General features: G+C 35.7%; 2 protein-coding genes and 1 pseudogene across 3 annotated transcripts; 1 reads left to right on the top strand and 2 right to left on the bottom strand.

Annotated features, from left to right (window-relative positions):
- The first annotated feature begins 79 nt into the window (after positions 1-79).
- On the top strand, positions 80-3,997 carry LOC145604949 (uncharacterized; annotated as a pseudogene).
- Positions 3,998-5,071: 1,074 nt separating this feature from the next.
- Positions 5,072-8,497, bottom strand: LOC145605134 (uncharacterized). The gene is made up of 2 exons (XM_081661158.1): positions 6,867-8,497; positions 5,072-5,520 (listed from the first exon to the last, which is right to left on the bottom strand). The coding sequence occupies exon 1, from the start codon at positions 8,437-8,439 to the stop codon at positions 6,985-6,987; it is 1,455 nt and encodes a 484-aa protein (XP_081517284.1). The 5' UTR covers positions 8,440-8,497; the 3' UTR covers positions 5,072-5,520; positions 6,867-6,984.
- Positions 8,498-9,390: 893 nt separating this feature from the next.
- Positions 9,391-19,382, bottom strand: LOC145603628 (putative UDP-N-acetylglucosamine--peptide N-acetylglucosaminyltransferase SEC). Of its 2 annotated transcripts, none has more exons than XM_081659574.1 (29): positions 19,253-19,382; positions 18,954-19,132; positions 17,836-17,978; positions 17,648-17,746; positions 17,500-17,550; positions 17,075-17,191; positions 16,851-16,907; positions 15,868-15,987; positions 15,674-15,736; positions 15,490-15,568; positions 14,189-14,298; positions 14,037-14,090; positions 13,874-13,941; positions 13,666-13,768; positions 13,365-13,567; positions 13,191-13,287; positions 12,773-12,844; positions 12,576-12,652; positions 12,386-12,502; positions 12,222-12,306; positions 11,943-12,110; positions 11,717-11,827; positions 11,519-11,605; positions 11,304-11,431; positions 11,082-11,164; positions 10,681-10,786; positions 10,434-10,580; positions 10,024-10,144; positions 9,391-9,940 (listed from the first exon to the last, which is right to left on the bottom strand). In XM_081659574.1, exons 2-29 carry the CDS (start codon positions 19,114-19,116, stop codon positions 9,827-9,829), a joined length of 2,943 nt encoding a protein of 980 aa, XP_081515700.1. In that variant the 5' UTR covers positions 19,117-19,132; positions 19,253-19,382; the 3' UTR covers positions 9,391-9,826. The 2 variants fall into 2 exon arrangements, with proteins under 2 accessions (XP_081515700.1, XP_081515701.1); XM_081659575.1 differs by having other exon boundaries at positions 17,836-17,975.
- Positions 19,383-22,860: the final 3,478 nt, after the last annotated feature.

Raw genomic sequence — 22,860 nt, 5'->3', positions numbered from 1 at the left:
AAAAATGTTGCAAAAAATGAGTTGTTCATAGTCCCTCGGTCCCTCCTTTCTCTCCCTTTCTCTCAATTGCAGAATTCACTTTTTTTAAAAAAACTTTGTTCAGCGAAGAAAACTAAGGTAGAAGATGAGTTTCAGAATTGCTGGTGCTTCTCTAGACTTCTCTCATGGCGGTATTCCTCTCTCTCCTTTTCATTTCTTCAAATTTCCCCCCTTTCATTTTTATTCCCGACTGTATACCCCTCATCACCCTAATCGTGCTCATACATTTGATAATCGTCACTTGTTTCTCCAATCAGTTACTGAACGATCCCAATTAGGGTTTCAAGACCTCAAATCCCCCCTTTTTCTATATAATCAAATGATTAATTTGCGCCCACTTCCTTCTATTTTCTATTTTAATCAGCTTTTTACTGCTATTGTCAAATTGAAACGCCTTCAACCTCATTCCACCGTTATCTCTCTCTTCCGGCAGCTTGAATTGTATGGTATTAAACCCAATATGCATTCAATTGGTATTCTTGCTAATTGCTACTGTCATTTGGGCAAAATTGATTTTGGCTTTTCTCTTCTCTCTAAAAGACTTAAGCTTGGTTATCCCCTTGATTGTGTCATTTTTAACACCTTAATTAATGGCTATGTTCACTCTGATATGCTCCCCCAAGCTGCTCATTTGTTGGATAAAATTGTAAAGCTTGGTTTCCAACCCTCCATTGTTACCTATAGTACTATTGTCAAAGGGCTTTGTAGGATTGGCGACAATGCGTCTGCTCTTACTTTTCTTAACAAAATGCAATCTGGATGTAGTTTTCATATTACGAATACTAAAATCTTATTAATTCTTCCATCTCACATTAATTGTAATGTAATTTAGACATTGAGATTAATCTTATAGTATATCACAATGTTTATTGTACTTTTTTATGTTTTTTTTTTTTGTACTTATAATGATTCGTTTTGTACTTTATCTAATAAACAAATAGTAAAAAATTATTGTAAAACCGTACATAGCACGGGTTTTGAACTAGTTAATTATAGATTATAGATTTTTCACATGAAATTTACTAGTCTAGGACACTTGTTAATTTTTTGTTTTTTTTACACGAATTACAAAAGAAAAAGGTGCTGAAAAGTGAAAAAAAAAAAAATAAATTCTGAAAAGTAAAAAGTTGAAAACGCATTTCTTATTTTAAACCTTACACTGTCAAAGCATAACAAGGAGATGAAAAAGATTGCGATTTGCAAGAGCTCACTACGCTACTCTGGTCTCTGGATGATGACGGTAAGTCTCTTTCCCCTTCTTTTCTTTCCCATTTTCGACTGTTTTCTTCTTCTCAAGATCGTCTGTTTTCCCTTGATTTTGTTACTCAACAGTCCAAATTAGGGTTTCCTGATCTCAAAAACCCCCTTTCTCTTTATAATCAAATGATCAATTTGCGCCCTCTTCCTTCTGTTATGTATTTCAATCAGTTATTTACTGCTATTGTCAAATTGAAACGCCTTGAGCCACATTCCACCATTATCTCTCTCTTCAGGCAGCTTGAATTGTTTGGTATTAAACCCAATATGCATTCTACTGGTATTCTTGCTAATTGCTACTGTCATTTGGGTCGTATTGATTTTGGGTTCTCTATCTTTGCTAAAAGACTTAAGCTTGGTTATCCTCTTGATTCTGTCATTTTTAATACCTTAATTAATGGCTATATCCACTGTGATAAGCTACCACAGGCTGCTCATTTGTTGAATAAAATTGTCAACCTTGGTTTCCAACCTTCCATTGTTACCTATAGTACTATTGTCAAAGGGCTTTGTAGGATTGGCGACAATGCATCTGCTCTCACTTTGCTTAAGAAAATGCAATCTGGATGTCATTTTAAGCCTAACGTTGTTATATATAACACTATTATTGATAGTCTTTGTAAGGACAGGTTGTTACAAGAGGCCCTAGACCTGTTCTCCTCCATGAAATCTGAGGGCATTAAACCCAATGTTGTCACTTATAATACTTTGATTTGAGGACTCTACAATTTTGGCTGTGGGGATGAGGCTCAGCGTGTGTTGACTGAGATGTTAGAAAGCAACATAGCACCAGATGTTAAGACCTACAGCATGCTGGTTGACATGTTTTGTAAAGATGGTTGTGTTGATCAAGCTCAGTCCATTCTAAGGCACATGATTGAGAAAGGTGTGACTCCTAACATCATTACTTATAATGCGTTACTGGATGGATATTTTTTGCGTGGTCAGATGGTAGATGCAGAGAACCTTCTCGATCTCATGGTCGAAAATGGTTGGGATCCTGATATTGTCAGTCTAAATACTATGATTAATGGATATTGCAAGGCTAAAAACATTGGCAAGGCCCTAAACATATTCCAAGAGATGTCTCGGAAGGATATAACCCCTAGTGTTGTTACCTACAACACTCTTATCGATGGACTCTGCAAAGCCAATAGACTCCCACATGCGCGCAAGCTGTTCAAGGAAATGTTTGCTGCCGGAGTTACTCCAGATCTTGTCACCTATGCCTCCTTGCTTGACAGCCATTGCAAAAATGCACGGCTTGACGAGGCAGTGAAATTACTCGAAGATATGGAGAATAATGGTGTTATGCCAGATATTGTTATCTACAATATCCTAATAGACAACTTGTGTGAGACTGGACAGCTTGAAGATGCAGCAAAATTCTTCTCGATCTCGTATCAAAGGGTCTGCAACCTGATATTAAAACATACAATATAATGGTCAAAGGTTTCTGCAAGAAAGGGCTCATGAATGAAGTTGCTCAAGTGTTGAGGATAATGGAGGAAGATGGTTGCCCCCCTAATGATCTAACCTATAATACGATCATCAGAGGATATGTTCTCAATAATGACTTATCAAATGCATTATACTATTGTGATATTATGGTTGGCAAGCGATTTGAAGCTGATGCAGACACTTTCTCATTGTTTGTTGGCCTCTTGTCTTCTGATGATTTAAGTGACTCAAATAAGGACCTGCTTCAGAAGTTTATCAGTAGCTGTGATGTATGCAAATATTTTGGACCTTGAATATTCAAGTATTTTACTTGAGAAATTATTATAATTTGTCGTTATTTTGTACAAACAAATTATGCTAGTTCAATATTAGATCATCTATCTTGTTATGACCTCTGGAAGGTAAGTTGTGGTTATATTCTCCATATGCATTGCCCCTTCCAAAATTTCATACTGCTTACCATGTCTTATAATTTGTGCATAATGTATTTTAAAAATTAAAATCACGATTTGTGTGTGTATAACTGCATGCTATGATTCTGGTTGTTTTACTTTGCAAGTGATCTCGCTATTTATGTGTGTATAGTCTTTCATTGTTTAAAATTCAATCTTTATGTTGGTATTGTATCGTTGATGTATGAGTTTCATTTATTCAACCAGGATTAAATTCAAATACTTCTATGTATATGGAAAAATAGGTGGCTGAGTGGAGGGTATATCAGGAAGATTTTTTCTTCTTGACAGCTTTTAGAAGATGGCAGCGTTTCTCTCCTCTTAGTTGATGGTGGGGGGATAGTGATCCCCATTTTAGTTGAAGACTTCCTAGAGACTAGCAGGTTGCCTTTGATAAGCAGGTACGGGCAGAGACCAATGATGAGGAGCTTCGTGATGCAGATAGGCTTTCTAGAAAGTTCTAATGTGGCTGCAAGTTCAGGTCAATGACAAGTCTACAAACATCTTTGTATTCTGAAAATTCTTTCTGAGGTTAGTTATTTATTGTGGCAAGGTTGGAATATTTTACCACATTTAGCTTACCTTAGTGTGAAGTGAGTGGTGAAGGAGAAGAACTTGCACAATCAATTTGTTGCCGTGGTTGTTGATCCTGTAATTACTCTTTTGTACTCTCCATTTGGACACATTAAATTATGAATAGACTGAACGTAGTTCGAAGAAAAAACAATGTGAATATCTATGTAATAATTTTAACTTTAGATTGAATGCTAAACGAATTTCTTCTCGCAGTGCGGTCAATGATTGACTAACAACTCATTCTTTAACGTATTGTATCTAGAATCATATTTTCTTTGTTAATTTGGTAACAAGTACATCCGAACTGGAAAAATTTTGTGTATGAATTGCATTTAGTCATCAACCACAATTATGCAAGGTTACTAACTTGTTTAAACTAATCTGAGCTAGCTATGTTACTTGGACTCGGATGAAGTGTCCAATTAGACACGGGTGTCCAAGTATCGGACTCGCCCATTTTCTTGAAAAAAAATTGTGTTTTTAGTTGAAAATGAAGTGTCCAAGTGTCGGTGTCGGTGTCCGACACGAGTCGTGTCGACACGGACACGTGAGGTAAATGAAAGAGTCCGAGTAACATAGTGAGCAAGTACCCCTTTGGTTATTCTAATTTAAAGACTAGTTTGGATTAAAATGCAAAGATACCCAATAGTTCGGATGATTTTTGTTATTTTTCCTTTTGTTTAAAGGCTAATTATTTGACTTTATGATAAGGTAATTGATTGTACTTATACTAAACATAATTCACTAGTTCGCGGGGAGGGATTCGATTTTTTAGTTCAATATAACCTATTTTTTGTGGATGACCACACTGATGATCAGTATAAAATGGTAATTTTCATACGCAACTTGTAGTCTTGTAGATTAAATATATAGTATGAACGTTAATAATTTATTGGAAGTTAGACATGCTTGTTAAATACTATATTGGAACATTATTAATATATAGTAATGAACGTTATTAATTTATTGGCATTATAAAGGTACAGCATGATCAAAGAGAACTATATGAGCAAAAGCGTAAGAAAAAAATTATTTTGTTAGATTCTACTCCCTCAGTCCCTAATTATTTGCCCCAACCAAAAAAAATCAATTTATTAAGGCTTTGATTTGGAGTGTAAAATGTGTAAGGTTAGTCTTACAGAAGCCTTGATTTGGAGTCACCACAAATTTATACTCCGTACTATGTTTTGGCTAAGGCTAAGATAGGTTCAAATCAAAATTGAATTAAAGTACTGTACAATGTTTCTAAGAATCCACAAAAAACTTGATAGAAAACCAACAACAGTAAAGTTAAGGTATCTGAACTAGATTAATCATAAGTGTGTCTATAAAGATACAACAATCTAAACAGCTTATAACATTGTCCTAAGGAAGATATCCTCTTTAACAGCTTATACCGACGCTTAGATCTTCAAGCTCAAGATCTGGAAGTTGGAAAAAAGTAAACCAGGCTCTTCACTTGACTTGACTGCTGCTCATTGACAACTCCAACCTATGGTAAATAAGGGAAGAGAGAGCGACAGAGAGAGAAAGGGAGGTACAGGAGCGATGAGTCCCAAGGAGCTAAAGGTAGTCAGTCAGATAAGCTTGATCTAGTAGAATCAATCAATCATCAGTTTTGGAGCTCTTACAGGACAAGTGCGATGAATTAATTCACAGCCTGGTGGTCAAATTTTGCACTTGGGTATTCATGACACTGCTCAGCAAGTGACGTAAATGCTTCTTACTATACCCCCTGAAATGCAGTAAAAAAATTTCATCTCATCACAAGCACTAATATTATGCATATGATATGATGATGCATTTAAATCCTTAGACATGGGGTCTAAATCAGAAGGTATAAGTGTAAAGGTTACATCATTACATTAGAATGTCAACATACTTTCATGTTTGGATAACAATTTAGAAGGGAAAGGAAGGGGAAAGAAATAGGAAGAAGGGAAGGGGAAAGTGGAGCTTCATTTTCCCTCCAAATCACTCCAATTTAGAAGGATAGTGTTAAATAAAAAAAAAAGGGAGGAAAAATGAATCCGTCCTTTTACCTCCCCTTCCTTCCATCAATCCATTATCCAAAACAAAGTGATTTGTCCCCCTCCCTTTGTCTTCCCTTCCTTTCTCTTCATTTCCTCCCATCCAAACAATAAGTTAAAGCCAAAGATCTCTATAGCTAAATGTTCTTTTTAAGATTGGGATGTAGTGGAAGCACAATATTAAATTCATACTGGAATATGCCAAAATCAACTTTCATGATGGGGAAATGTGCGGAAGAAAAGCTGTTACACAATTCTATCACCAAGTTACGCTCATCGGGTTCGGGTTCATTTCTAAGTTACAACCTGATATGGCTGCAGGAGTGCAGGATATTACACAACAGCACATAATAGTAAGCCAAAGCTCAATTAACTACCAAAGTTTAACGATCTATATCATTAAGATACACTAAAATATTGGCATGATGAAAACCACGGGCAACTCGTGAATCAATACTCTAGTAAGCTGTAACCTAAGTTTATACTCACAAATGAAAGATTACTACACATTTTTCCAGCTGTCCCTCTTCTCTAAGTATTTTCCAAATTCCTCATTAGTCTCATTCATGTGAAAAGATAGACCTTGGATTTTCAAGAATTAAACACTGGATAAAAAATCAAAGATACCAACTTTACAGCCATAAATATACATGAAAAGACCTGATTTTAAAAGCATATAATGACCTATTCAGCAAACATATTCTCACTAATGTAGAATAAAAGAGCATGGAACAATAGGATTATCGCTTATCATAGTTATTGCTTATCATAATTACGGAGTAACATAAACACTTTAGGTTGCATTTTAATTTATCCCCTCAACTAAATGTTCTCACTTCTCAGACCACTCTGATAGAAAAAAGCATAAATTTAAGAACCTGGATGCATAATGTTAATCTCTTTGGAGACATCTGCTAAGTGGTAATTATTTCAGGTTACAGTCTACGGATCATACAAGCAACCAATTAAAGCCAGAGGCCTGATTAGTAAACCAAGCATACGGCAAGATTTAACAAGAATAAAAAAAAGAGGTGGATGATAGAAATCTTACCACTCTTCCCATGAATATGCCTCTTTGAGCTGAAGTCACATCTCTGCCATCAACAAGCGTGATGACCTTATCACATCATTAAGCACCATAAAATTGTGCTCCGCAATCATCTGACATATCAAGCACCTCTTAAAGACACTTCTAACTGCTCTATCCTTTCTGCCAGGTCATGCTTCCCAATATTCTTCAATCCATCAGTGACCATATCAAAGTTTTTCGACAAAGGTGGCAAGCCTATCTCAGTCATCTCAACCAAGTAGTTTGCAGCCTCAACAAATCTACCCCCACGAGCACACATCCTAATCAACATCGTGTAAACTGGCCTATTTGGCAGATGCCCTTTAATCTTCATGTCACTGAAAAAGCTAAAGGCGTCATCAAACTGTCCAGCCCTACACAATGCCTTCAGAATCGGTGCATATAAACTCGGAAAAGGCTTATGACCCTCCTCAATCGAGCAATGCAGCAGCCTAAACGCCTCATCCAACTTATGCAACTTAGCAACAATTGGAATCATAATCTTATAGGTATCAATATCAGGGCAAAGCCCCAATTTACACACATCACTAAACAATTCAATGCAAAACTCAGCCTCCCCCGACTTACAAATTGCTTCCAACAACGAATTAAACGTCCTAATATCAGGCACAAACCCTTCCTTAGCCATTTTCCTAACCAAACCCTTGGCATTTTCAATATGACCAGCATTCAACAACCCATCAATCAACAAATCCCGGCCTCGAACAGGCGGATTAAATCCCTTCTTACTCATCTCCTCCAAAAACTCCTGAGCCTCCCTCAACTTCCCAGCCTTACACCACGCATTAACGAGCACCGAATACGTCTCCTTATTCGGGATAGCCCCTTTTCTAATCATTCTCCTAATCAAAGCATAAGCCCCATAAAAATTCTTCCCCTCACACAAAGCAAACAACAAGGAATTATAAACACCAACAGTTTGTTCACACTTAAAAACTTTAGGGCAAGAATTAAAAACCCTAACAGCTTCATCAATAAACCCTTTACTACCATACTCACGAATTACAAATTCAATTACCTCAGTTGAGAAATTCAAGGAAGATTCCTTACAAAGCTGATGAAGAACCTTCCACATTGTCTCCCAATGATGAGTTCTAGCTAGGGTTTTGATCAATTCCTCGTATTCAATCGAAGTAGGAGAATAAGAGGAGAGAGAATTACATCGCGCCCAATTGAAGAAGCGGAAAGACTGGATCCCATAACGAGAGCACCCCCGAAGAACGCGGTAAACGAGCTCGTTGGTGACGGTGATTCGGAGCTTGTTTAGGGTTCGTTCGAGGTAAATGTCGCGGCGAACGATGTTGGAGATGTGGTGGATTGCGGCGAAGTAGTCGTCGTTTTTGGTGGAGGAGGAAAGGGATTTTCCGCCATTGGAGGAGGTGGGGTTTCCGCCATTGGAGGAGAAGGTGGAGAGGAGAGAGAAGGGGGAGTTGAGATGGAGGAGAGAGAAAGGGGTTGAAGGTAATGGTGATGGGAAGGTGGGGTGAGAATGGAGGAGAGAGTTTCGAAGGATTGATTTTGCAGTTGATATCATTCTTCTGGTTTCTTATTATGGTGAAGAAGAGAGGAAATGAGACTATGAGAGGGAGGAAACACAATCCATAAACCATTAACCATTGTCCATTGGAAAATATTCCCTCCGTTTTTTTAATCGATCCATTTTGACTGGTACATTCGTTAATGTAAATTTTCTATTACTATCTTTAACTACTCCGTAGTATTTAGGCCTCGAGCAATATACTTGATTAATTGAGGAAAGTGCTAAGTGACACCTAACTTAATGCTTGCCTTTTTGAATCAATACCAAAACGAACAATATTCAGTTGCCCTTAATGTCTTTGGTATAGTTATTAAAATCAATCAATCAATTTTTTATGTCACTTGAAAATTAAATTTTGTATTTTGGCAAATTATTGTTGAATTAATAATAAAATTCATTATAGCATAAGTAAAAAATCGTGCATTGGACTCAAAATACAGATATCAATCAAGTGACTTAGAGCCTATTCACATTTACTAAACTGAACTAAGCTGAACTGAACTAAATAGAGCTAAAATGAATATTTTATGAGAGAAGGAAATTAGGATCTAATCTGTACATAATTGAACTGATTGTAACTAAACTGAACTGAAATTAAACTGAAGTGAACAAGCCCTTAGGCTAGTGTAAATATTATGCTCAAATATCAATCAAGTGATGTACGTGAATACTGCATGGGTTAGGGAGGACATTGAAATGGATCTCTCAAATTAATTCAAACATGCTCTAAGTCTATTAAACTTTTATCATTTTTAGATTACTACTTCAATACATCATTTAATCATGTTGCAAACCAATATGATGTACTCCGGTATATATACTACCTCCGGTCCAATTTACTCGCAACAAAGGAATATTTAATGTCTCACAAATAATACCTCTTTGTTGCGAGTAAATTGAACCGGAGGTAGTATATTTTCACCCTCAGTAATGCACAATTTAAAATGGATGAAAGGAGTATATATTGCATTATTGCATATATAATGCTGATCATCTTAAATCTCGTAGTCAAAAATAATAATTGTACATACAACAACATTGCAACTGCTAGGCAGAAAGCAATGCAAAGACGAGGGGAAAAAAAGAACCGGGAGGATAAACCTGTGAAGGCCAGGGGAACATCACTCTCTCTACCTCTGCTGCTATGATACATAATATGTTAACAGGCGAATCGCTCAACCCTCAATTACATGCTAGATAGATCAGAAGCACATAATAATCACATTACTTATTTCTAAATGTTACAACTCCCAATCATTATCAGAGGACCCCTTACCTTGAAAGAAAAAAGTCCTCTTCAGGTATCATCAAGCACTAATGATATATACCAAGTATGTGCGTACTCTACAAGCTATGTACAATCCCGTTCAGCTAGTTTTTACTACCTATCGAAAGGAAAATCCATATCATTTTCAGTGACCTTGAATGGCTGAGGATGCTTGTCTGTGCAATACAAATTCCACATCTTGAAAAAAGCTCTATCAAGGTTCTTAACCTGGGAATCCAAGTGAAAAGTTCAGTCAGTCGTCAATAACACAGAAAGAGAGAGGGAGAGAGAGGGAGGGAGAGAGATCTCACCCAACGAGTAGTGTCAAACAGGGGGCAAGTCAAACGGACAGCCTTCAATTGATTTCTAAGGGCCTGGAGTTTCAAAGGATTTAATGCCAGTGAAACTGCCCGCTCTTCATACTCCTCAATACTATCAATACCAAGAACAGAGTGGTCAATGGGAGATCAAAGCTCCTCTTAATAGCTAAACTTAATTAGCAAGGAAACAAAAATTTTGCACGGCAGACAACTTAATGTAGTTTATCATGCCCATTAACTGATGAATCTCTCTCAGAAGGGAAAACCCTTATCCAAAGTATATACATATCCACTTTATAGGATGTGAATATGATAATGTGCAGATGAAAAATTTTGTAGCATGAGGAAAATGCAATAATTCAACTAATCTATTAAACCACTTAAATACCATTAATGGTTACCTGTTCACTATCATCTCCTCGCCAAGTCCAGTAGCAAGACAAAGTGAGCCAGCAACTCTAGTAGCCATTTTCTCTAGAGGCAAAGTAATCATCGGTAGACCAGCCCAGAGGATATCTGTGCCAGTAGTGTGTCCATTACATAACGGCCTGGAAGACAACATTCATGCGTCAACGAAAACTGAAGCAAGATTAATCAATAGTACGAGACTACCCATTAATAATAAAAGAAATTAGGAAAAGCTGTTACGTGTCCAAAAATAGATCAGCCAAAGTACTGCGTCTGATGTGCTCATTTTTCACAGCAACATCTGTAAATATAAGCTGATCTTGCCCTACTCCTTGAGCAGCAGCATCTGTAACAAATGAAGAATAATGATGATAAAAAATAACTTGATGGTGGCCTGCAGATAGAGCAGGCATGAATATACTTTCTAAATTTGGGAGAAAAGCACTTTCTAGTGAAAGTAATTATGGTCAGTTATAGGTAGAGGTCTGCAGTTGGAGCAGGCATGTGTGTGAAGGTACTTTCTAAATTTTGGAGATAGCACTAACTAGTTAAAAGTAATTATGGTCAGAATATTTGTATACATGATAATTATCGAAGAAAAAAAAATTCCTTTTCAAAAATAAGGAATAAAACCAACTTACATGCACGTAGTCTTGATTCTCCAGCGGCTGGAAATTTCAAAAGCCACAAGGCACTGTTTGGTACAGATTTGAGAATATTGCACCTTGAAACAAAAAGCATGATATCAACTGTTATTTAGAAAAGAAGTGATTGCATAATACAATAAGGAAGACAAAAATTGCTGTAGGTAGCTATGCATATCATATGGAATGAAAGAGAATGAAAGAAAATGAAAAATGTACCAGGCAGTGAAGATTTCAGGATCCATTTTGTATAGTTGATTGAAGCATGCGAACAAGAATTTGTCTTCTGGAAGGCCATAATCTGAGCGTTTGGGGTGGCAATTTGGATCCAATAGATCTCTATTTTTCTGAGTAAAAAAAAAATGCCGAATTAGCTGAATAATTACTTTTGTACAAGACAAAACAAAGGTATTAAAAAAGGCAGGAAACACAACCTGTTTGTAATCATTTACAAAATAGCAATGAGGGAGATGAACGAGCTTCTCGGAGTAAATATGAGCAGAACGGAAAGGAGATACAAACTGGAATGGAGGAGTAAAGATATTACTTATTAGCATTTATGGAGGGGAGAGGCAAAAAGAAATAGGATCAATTTAACATGCATTCGCAGCAAAAGAACTTTTCCCTCCAACCTCATCAGTAACCAGATAGTCAATGTATGATGCACCCATCGTTCCTGGAAAGCCCATGTATGAAACCTGAATAGGTGCTGGTTTCATGGCAAATATCTCATTTCTGGCACCCTGTGTTCACATGAAAGGAATATAAAAGAAAAAAATTTGAGAGGCTCCTGCTGGAAGTAATGCAAATGACTTCTAATAAATGATGCGAGATGATGAACAGATTAATTATACTTACCTTGGTGTAGCCATTGAGGTTCACAAGAATTTGTATGTTATCTTCGTTAATTATTTTGGCAATCATATCTGATGACATAGCAGAAACATCCACAAAATGCTCAGCTTCAGATTGAGTTCGTTGTCTCCACTCAGTCTCGTCATTAGGGCTCAATGCATAGCAGAAAACCTAAGGAGTAAGCTTTATCTCATTACCACAAAAAAAAAGAGGACAGAAACCAAATAGAAAAAACAGGTAGAAACTAAACTTCAGGATATAGCCACAGACATAGTGACATACCTCAACATGTTCTCTATTGTGCATACCAAACACAGAACCCATCAGATGTGAAAGAGGATGATTACCGAAGTCACTGCTCACATAACTGCAAAGCCCAAACACATATTATGAATATGGCACCAGAAACTCCAATTGATATGACACAACTAGATCATCTGACATACCCAACCCTAAGCCTCTGATAGCCACCTTCACTCTTGACTGGAATAGGTTGAGGGTGCTTAAAGGGAGACATTGCAAAACGGGATGCAACCACTGAGCAGTGCTGCGCATACTTGCGGCTAGGAGATGGAAGATATAAGTTAGACCTCACATTAAAACTTCCTGTTGACAGAAATCGAAAAGCAAGGATACCTGATTTCAAGAGCCAGTGCTGGATCGAGAGGATATGCAATTGCATGGAAAGGCTGTACACTAGGAAGAACTGACATCTGAAATCAAATTCAATATAATCAAAAGTAAAGTTAGCCGAATACTTCCATGTTATATACAGCATTAACAATCCCGGGGTAGATACACAGAAATTTACATATAAAAAGTGCTTCTCTAACCTTAATTTGTCGTTTGATTATTCCCTCAACTTCAGCAAACATTTTGTCTTTATCTTCCCAGCTGCAAACACACTGTAAGAAAGTGACAAATTAATAGTTACATCTGACAGAACTTTCAATATAACTGGCAATGGAAGTTGAGCATGAATGCATTCACCACAGGACAGGAACATGATCATACTCCAATTTAAGCATCAAAAAAATCCTTATGCCAAAACTGATGGAAAAACTTTGAATAATGCTAAGTATAATACAATAATCCGATTGTAATTAAAAAAAAAAATGTAAAATATGAGAAAACACTGAATTTACTAGTATACATTATCTTTGCACTAAGCCATAAGTTGTTTTCAAATTGACCTAAATACTTCACAGCAGATACTTTCTATTCTAAACTACCTTCATCTCTCACTAGTACCTGTAAAGTGTGGAGAAGATTACAAGTTGCTTCTGGGAAATCCGGGCGTAATTGCAATGCTTGTTTGTAGCTTTTAATAGCTGCCTCCACATGTCCACTGCAAGACGAATGCTCCATGTATTACTACTCAGCTCAGCGACAAAACTAAAAGTATATTTGTAGTATTATTCTTACCTGTCTTTATAAGCTGAAGCCAGATTAGCATGTGCTTCAGCCATGGTTGGTCGTATGTTGATAGCATTAATATAATCCTGGAGTGCTTCAGTCACTCTTCCAAGCTCTTTATAAGTATTTCCTCTGTTCACAAGCCCATCAGCAGCCATTGGATCAATACGTAAAACCTCGTTGTAGCAAGATATAGCATCTGCATAATTTCCCTATAAAAAAAAATAAAAAAAAAATAGTCAGGAAGACCGAAGACTTGAGTGTAAGAAAATCAGATATAAACAACTAAGAAACCAGATGATCAAATTACCTGCTGTTTATATATAACTGCCAGATTGTTAAAGGGAGCAGATAATCCAGATGTGACACTCAAAGTTGCCTTATAATAAGTAGCTGCCACTGCCACCATATTCCTGATCAAAAAATATATCTGCTAGTAAAAGCTGTACGAGACATACCCAAACAAAAGCCCAAGGAATATAAAAAGACTAATAGAGGAAAACGAAGAGAAGTGTTACCATTCCATATAAATGTTTCCAAGGTTGGTTAAAGCTTGAGGGTGATGGGGTTGTAGTGATAGACATTGCTAAAGAAAGAATAATAAATCAATGTATTAGATGAAAACAATTAGTAAGTGTAAAATCCAGGATAATAAACATTTTTCCAGCTGAAAAAACTTACATTATAGCATTGAATTGCTTCATCAACTCTGCCCACATCTTTAAGTGCATTACCCTTAACCAAGAGAACATAAGAAATCAGGTCTAGTAACATGAGAATATGCAGAATATACATCCTGATTCCTCACAATCAACAGGTATCCAGAAACAAACCAAATTATTGTAAGCCTCCAGAAATCCCGAATCACAATTAATGGCCTCTTTGTAATGAAGAATTGCCAAATCCAACTGCCCTTGCTCATAATACGAACTAGCCAAATTACCTGGCATTGGTGAGACCACAATGCCATATCACAAACATACAGTTAATTTGGTGGAAATTTCAAAAAATATGCACTGAGTTTATAATATAAAACCAAAAAAAACTTTGTGCAATCAAATATCCCAACTTTAAATTGAAGGCAACAGATCATAAACAAGTAACTGCGTCTTTATAGCATAAACATAACAAATCTTTTTAGTTTATGATGAAGAATTTCATATGTAAATTAGGAAAGTTGAAATTCTGCAAGTATCATTTATCTTTTTATTCATATATTTGGGGGAATCTAGAGTTTAATAATACATATTATATAAGGGGTTATAGGAATGTACTTCTACTTTAAATAAGAGTTGAGTAAATTGATTCTCTGAGTTTCCGTAAAAACTTGTGCGAACTTGTGAGACTCATACTCATAAGTATGATAATCAACTTGTTTAGTTTAGATCTGTTTGACTCTAAATTAACATCCAGATTTTGTGAAAGTCCAATTGACGTTAGAAAAAAAGGGGGGCACTCTTACATATGTTTCCAGGGCCAACTCCCAAGGCATGTGTGGATATGCCAAGGCCCACTCTTTCTGCAAAATAAATCCTTCTAATGGTTTTTACACAATTTTTTGCAGGCTCTCTATAATAACTCCTCCACCTCATTACTGAAGGTATTTGCTTTGAATAAAGGGGTATTTTCAATAGCATGACTAAAGATATTTCAAGTGTCCATCTCTATACTTTCAAGATAATCTATAAAAATAGAGGGGAAATAAGATATTGTACATAATTGACATTTTGTTATTCTAATTTTTAAATAAGGTGGAGTAGGAGCATAGCTAATATAATTTCCTAAACACAGCAAACTTCTACCAATGGACAGGGCCTACTTTATAGTGCAAGCTCTATAATTTGTGAAGCAAAATCTGACTTTTATCCATTGGACCAATGGTAGGAACTAGGAAGCAATTCGCTGTTGTCTTCGAAAGCTTGGGATATACCAAGTTATCGTTGCAAACCCAAGGTTCAAAAAAAGAACGTAATTCCATCCACAGAAATGGGTGTAAAAAGCATTGTCAATTTTGGGAAGAAACAACCAGAACATCACAATTAAGAAATCATTGTTATAAATTTTTATAAAATCTCAAAACTATTAATAATTATAAGAAGTAATTGAGGCAGATAATAAATAGCTAGAAGCTCACCAAATGCCATTGCATAGTTTGGTCGTGCCTGAAGAGCATGCTGGTAGCACGTTACAGCTTCTTGAGTCATTCCCAAAGCCTGTAAAAAGTAAAGATAAAGGAATGATTTTCTTCATGCACCAATTAGTTGACTAACCTACTCAACATCATAGCAATAAGCACTACACAGTACACACCAATTTACCTTGTAAACATTTCCCAAGTTTAAATATGCATCAGGAAAGGATGGTTTAAGTTTCACAGCTTCCTGAGGAAAAGTAAAAATAAAGGTCACAAGTGGTTTTTTTGATTTAGGGGGAAAAAAAGTACATTCTTAATCTGCACACAGGAGTAGACAAGAAGTAGGGAAAGAAAGGGAAACAAATGAGATCTAACTACCTTGTAATAGTGAAGCGCCCGATTAAGATCACCCGATTCCATAAAAAGGCCAGCAAGATTTGACCATGCAACCGCAAAAGTTGGTTGTATACGTAAAGCCTCAAGATAGCAACTATATGCCTGCACAAAAATAGATTCTAGAATATGGAGTCTCGGAGATGGAAGTAACAACTAGACCAACCAACATCTGAGCCTGCCCTGTAGCTAAGAATTGATATCTGTATTGGACTGTAAATCAAGACAGTTAAGGACATGTATTACTCCAATCAGTAACTCTACTGGTGATTAAGGTGAACAGAAATATAAAAAATAATGAGAGCCACATTACTTGTTATAATGACATCTACCATTTTAATCTCTTCAAAAAAACCAATAGGGTGAGCATTTAAGGAAATCAACTGAAGGATGAAGTATAAGGGTTAAGAATAGCATGGAGCTGGAAAACCAAAACACAAAAAGTAAGAGAAATGCTTTAAGCAGACATAGGCTTAAAAGTTTTTTTTAAAAAAAAAATAAAATAATATTTTGAAAACCAGTATACAGTAAGTCCAAAATTGAAAGACTGGATGAGATGGAAGAAAGGAGAAGCAATTTAGAGTCCATGGTAGATGGAGATGGAGATTACTGCTAGATAACATAATCTTAAACATTACACGTTGCCATATTGGTGTGGTCAATCTATAGGTAACAGACCACCAAAATTAGCAACGGTTTACAACAAGCATTTACCTTCAACAAACACAAGCACTTCACCCAGGACATCTTTCCTCGTCACACCCACCCAATAAATTTAAGGAAAAGAAAAAAAAGAATGAAAAAAGCTAGATGCAACTTGAAATAAGAGCAAGAATACAACAATATATCTTATCTTCAATATTGACCAACATCTTATCAGACGAACTGCTATATTCATCACTTTAACCATGAGTAACTAACATATCTCTTTAAGAGAAAGGAGCAACACAACATAGTGTAGGACTTACTTCTTGCACTAAGCCTTGTGCCTTCATTAAATTCCCAAGGTTGCTATGTGCATCGACCTGATCAAATGCACAGAAAGTTTAGCCAATATATGCCATTGAAATCCAGACTTTTGACTTTGAACCATATTTGACAATGGTTGAGACGGGGGTGGTGGTGGGGGGGGGGGGGGGGGAGGAAGAAGGAATAAATACAAAGTTGTGGCATTCAGGAACAAAGATCTAACCAAAAGAGGATTTAATGCCAGAGCCTGGCGGCAACATTGGGCTGCCTCATTCAATCTCCCTTTACGCATGTACGCACTAGCTAAGTTCGACCAGGCATCCACAAAATTTGGCCTGAGCTGTAAGCATAATGTAAAAATAAAAAAAATAAAAAAAAATCATTGAACATTAGGAACAAGAAAATGAGACTGTAATAAAATTTAGGGAAAGAACAAGATTCGACTTGGTCACTTTAAAATCAACATTTATATAGGTTTATGTTAAACACAATTAGGCTGAACTGGATATTCCTTTAAACACAATTGTGCTTCCACTTTGATACCAACCATAATTAATAACAAAATTCCATTTCAAAACAAATCAAAGGTCAGCCTGATCAGCCACACAACATAATATGCATATATCAGATATGCCACTAAGAACATACCTCAATAGCAATTAAATAGTAGCGGATTGCAACATCAACATTTCCTTTTTCCTGTAAGAAGCATACAGAAACCAAGAATTGAAGTCCATTCCAGCCATTATATATATTTAAAGCTTTAATAGATCTCATGTCAATGCATTATAAACACCTTCCATGCATTTGCCATGTTGCCAAAACATTCTGCAAAATGGGGCTCAATTTGTATAGCCTCTTCATTTCTAGTAATGCACATATCAAAATCATGCAGCTGCAAAATGACAAAACAAATGGTAAGGAACAGCTGAAGTCTGTTTAAAAAATAAACCAGAAACACAACCAATATCGAAAAACAATAACCTGATAGTGTATAGCACCCAAAAGAAGAAGATTATCAGTCCGTAACGGATTTCTCTCATAGACAGTATTACTATGCTCCAAAGCCTGCTTATAGTCACCACTCTTGTACAACTGGTGTGCAGCACCCAGCAACATGTCTTCTTCTACATCCAATCCAAAAATATTAGAGTGAATATTAGCACAACATAATAGCGAATAATGCAATCTTCCTTCACCTACCCACAAACTGAAGCGCCACAGACTGGCTGTAAATTTGGCACTAGTTCCCAGAATACCAGTGAGCAAGAAGCCCATCCAATAATAGGCTTCCAACTCAGTTTGATATAAACAATGAAGAGCTTGAATCTTTTTTTGAAGAAACATCACAAGATTACCAAGATTCAAAACTAGCACATAATCCACCATGGTCCTGTTACATAATTTTAATCCATTCATATACAATGACCCCTTTGCGTTTCCCTCAAAAAAAAAAAAAAAAAAAAAAAAAAAAAAAGACCCCTTTGCTTCATAATTCATATTCCTTTTGTCCCAAATAAATTGCCACTCTTTTTTTCCCTTCACTTCCGTCCCAAACTAGATGTCACTCTTCTTTTTACGGCATGAACTCACTAATACGAAGTATTTAATTACCCATATATTCCCATCCCCTATAGTTATGGTTCCACCCCCTCTCTCATCCAACTAAAACAACTTATCACATAAAATTGTAAAACAATACACAAAGGTTAGTGTGACAATCAATTTAGGACAGAATTAATATCTAATTTAAGTGCCAAGAATATCATTACCTGAAAGATTAATATAGTAATATAAAATAAACTTCTTAGTTATTCCACTATCAATTATAAGGATTGTGGCTAGATTAGTGTTTCAAGTATTAGAATATGGAATTGTCCCCATAACATAACATTAATTCTCGTCTACATCACTGCCCTTCGCGACTCTCTATACACACCCGAAACATGAAACGAATACACTATTAATCATCACAAGATTCACAACAATCACCCAAAAAAGAAAGAAAAAAAAATGAAACCCAGAATTCAGAGATCATAATTAATTCATAAACACCAAAAAAAATTGAAAATTATTTAAAAAAATTGGAGTAAGAAGAGAACCTTCACGAGACTCAGCGCCCTTAAAATGGTTCAAATTAACATTAGAAGAAGAAACATCGGATTTAACATCAAACGCCAAATTCGCCAACTGCAATTCACTCTTATTATGATTATTACTATGATTATGAAGCTGTTGCCGCGACTCGCTTCGCAACGAAATCATCGTTGATTCCGAAACCCTAACAACATCAACATCAGCAACAACAAATTGATCACAAACAAAATTACCAAAAAATACAAAAACCCCACTTCATATAATCAATAATTTCATCAATAAATTATGAAAAATTAAAACTTACAGATTCTCTTTTGAAAAATTGGGAGATCAAAGAAAAGATAAAGATGGAAGTTTTAAGAAAGAGGTGAAGATGGTGTGAGAGTCAGGGAGAGAGAGTAAAATGACGCCATTTGTCGGAAGGAAAAGAGGAGAGAGAAAATGGAAAATTTAAGGAAGAAGAAGGAGAAATCAGGGGCGTACACGTGTAGGGTGGAAATGGATTGATAGTTTGGCGTTACCTGAATTAAATACGTACTTGGCTTTGTATAACACAAAGTTTTGTCGTATGAATCTTCTTAAAGGAGTTCGATTTTGTATTTTTGTACTGTGTTTTCCTATTTTTTTTGGTCTTTTTTTCCTCGACATAAAGGGTTGTTAAATATCGCTCTCGAATATCTAACTAACATCCGCAAAATAAAATAATATTACATATTTATCCTTATAATAACGATTACTAAAATAATTAATTTTACCTTAATTTCACAATTTTACTGTACACAATACTTTTTACCGTTCTTTCTAGTGGTCAACGACCTCTGACGCTCATCGAACAACCACCCCAACCACCGTGAGTTTCAAAATCAAACAAAGTTTTTAAATTTTGCAAAATCAAATTCGTTAGATCTTATGAACAACGACAAAACACAACCTTAGACGCTCGCCGAAGGCTCGTCGAATCGTACGGAATCAGTACGTCGCATTAATTTTTCAAAAAATTCGAAACCCAAACGCCTAGGATTTTCGAATACCCTAGGCTGAAACGCCTAGTTTTTTCGAAACATCCTAGGCTATTCGAAAAAACTAGGCGTTTCAACCTAGGGTATTCTAAAAAACTAGGCGTTTCACCTCAAACGCCTAGATTTTTCATACAATCACATGGTTGTTCGCACGAACTAGGCGTTTGAGCTTAGGACGTGCGAAAAAATCTAGGCGTTTGCCGCGAATTCAGAAAATAAAAAAAAAACATTTTCTCCGCTGGCGATCGACTTCCCTTTGTCTTTACTCGTCATTAACGCGGCTATGTAGATCGTGAAACCGAAGGTAAGGAGTTGGTGGTTAAAAGAGGAGGAGGAGGCGGCGGCGGTGGTGGTTAGTATGAAGAGGTGGTAGTGGTGGGTAGTATGAAGAAGGGGGTAAATTGAGGGGGTAATTTTTTTTTGATTAAAAAAGGGTAAATTTGTAATTTTAATTTATTTTGCGGGCGTTAGTTAGATATTCGAGGGCGACGTTTAGCTTTTATTTTTTTTATTTTTTTTTAATTTATATGTTGACATTTAAGGAATAATTCCATATTTTCTTTTTTTTTAAATTCATTATCTTTGCATGATGAAAGTTATTCTAATGAGTGAAATAAAGTAAAATTTATGGATGATTTTATACTCCGTACAACGTATATTTCTTGGCGGCATCTATTTCTTGGCGGCGTATCTAAATTTATGGATGGAATAGTTATGTGTATCATATTGTATGTTAGAACTCCGAAATGTTTTATTTTACTAAAATTTATGGAGCTTTAGAATGTCATAGATCAAATTTACATGGTAGTGATTTTTCCAACTAGGGAAAAAATGTAACACAATAAAGGTATGTTAATTGTGCAACAATTACATCAATATATCTCCCCTTAATTATTTATTTTTAAATATACATAACCGGATAATCCTATATAGTGCGAAGTACAACATTTTATTTGCAAATTAGTGTCAACTCCGGGCTTTTACTCTGGGTGACCATTGTGAGTAAATAAGTTTTTTTTTGTTTTGGTACAATGAGTAAATTAGAATACAATGATAACAACAAATTATTGTAGATTTTTATTGGTTTTAATTCTACATCTATCTGTATACTATAAACGTGGATTAATAGAAATTTATTTCTAGCTAAGTAATACATGTGATTTTCATTGAATGAGGTTTGATATTCAAATCTCTTAAATTTTGTTTACCATCAATGCAAGTAAAGGACATTAACATTCTCCTAAGGTTCCTTAGACAAAAGGGGTATTATTACCATGTTTCATCAATGTATTGAAAGATAATGATTGACTTAATATGTATCTTATTGTTGATAGTGTTTTACATGTACTATAAGGGGCCTATTCTCTTCAGCTTAACTTCAGTTCAGTTCCTAATATCCTCTTCTTATAAAATATTCAGTTCACTTCATCTCAATTCAGTCAATCAGAACAGGCCCTAAAAGTTGAGCTCTCGTTAGTAAGGTGTTCTTCTATGTTTAAAGGAATACCGACCCTTAAGTTTTAGGGCAATTTGAATATACTAATACTATTTAAAGAGACTTGCCCATCTTCCTAAAAAGCTTCACCTTTTTCACTAGCCATTGGAATATTATTTTGTTTCCTAAAAAGTAGTATTTGTTTTCAATATAAATGGAGATACCTTAGTATCAAAAGCATATTATATATTAGTATTATAAATATATTGTATTATACAGTTTGTGTTAATTCAATGATACTTTACAAGGAGAATGTAACATGACTTCATTCATGATTTCATCGTTTTTAAATTGACATGGTGGGTGATCTCATTCCACTCAAGGAAAATGTTGTTATGGATTACTGCTATACAATTTTGTTCATTTGTTTGGTTAATTTTATTTGGCACATGGTTTCCACTTTGTTGGGTACAAATTAATCTCCTTTTGAGATTTCTTCTTAGTTAAATATAGTCAAAATGACTTCATCTTTCTATCCAAAGACCAAAATCCAAACAAGATCTCAATTGTCCAAAGGGAAAGAAAAACTTAAAGAAGCAGCATTTAATAAAATGAAATATTGTATTAATATCACATGATGATTACTAGATATGTATGTACAAATGATATAAAATATAAAATATACTGGTACAGTAATACAACTATCAATTCAACTACTATCCGAACCCTACTTAATTTTCGTGAAAAAAGTGAAGATAATTTGAAGAGTATACCACAAGGAGTATATCCACGGGTTGGAGCCAAAATTTTTACATAATAAGTACTTATTAAGCTACAAAATAGATAAACAGACAGAAGGCATAAAGGAAGAGTTCAAGAAAATGTAAGATGTAATCTTGTTAATGAGCTGAATTTTCAAGCAATATGGACCTCATTCAATCAATCAATCAATCAATCAATCAAAGCCTTAATCCCAAAAGTGGGGTCGGCTAACATGAACCAAATATGATTATTCCGTGTAGTCATCAACATAAATCTTTCTCCTCCATCCCTTACGATCCAAAACTTCATCCTCACGTAAATCCATGCACTTCATATCCTTCCTCACTCCTTCCAACCAAGTCATTTTTGGTCTCCCTCTTCCTCGTTTAATCCCTCCATGATCCCACTCTTCCACTCTTCGCACCGGTGCACCCACGGGTCTCCGTCTTACATGTCCAAACCAACGCAGACGATTTTCCCTTAATTTATCTGCAATGTCTGCCACACCTACTTTCTTGCGAATAACCTCATTTCTGATTCTATCTCTTAAAGTGTTTCCACACATCCACCTTAACATGCGCATTTCCGTAACCTCCATCTTTTTAATATGCTCTTTCTTAGAAGCCCAACATTCTGTACCATAGAGCAACACTGGTCTTATGGCAGTCCTGTAGAATTTTCCCTTCAACTGTAGGG

This window comes from Chenopodium album, chromosome 22, assembly GCF_948465745.1.
Source record: "Chenopodium album chromosome 22, dcCheAlbu1.1, whole genome shotgun sequence".
Lineage (NCBI taxonomy): Eukaryota > Viridiplantae > Streptophyta > Magnoliopsida > Caryophyllales > Amaranthaceae > Chenopodium > Chenopodium album.
Note: the sequence above shows the minus strand (reverse complement) of the source record. Positions and strands in the feature narration are given on the sequence as shown.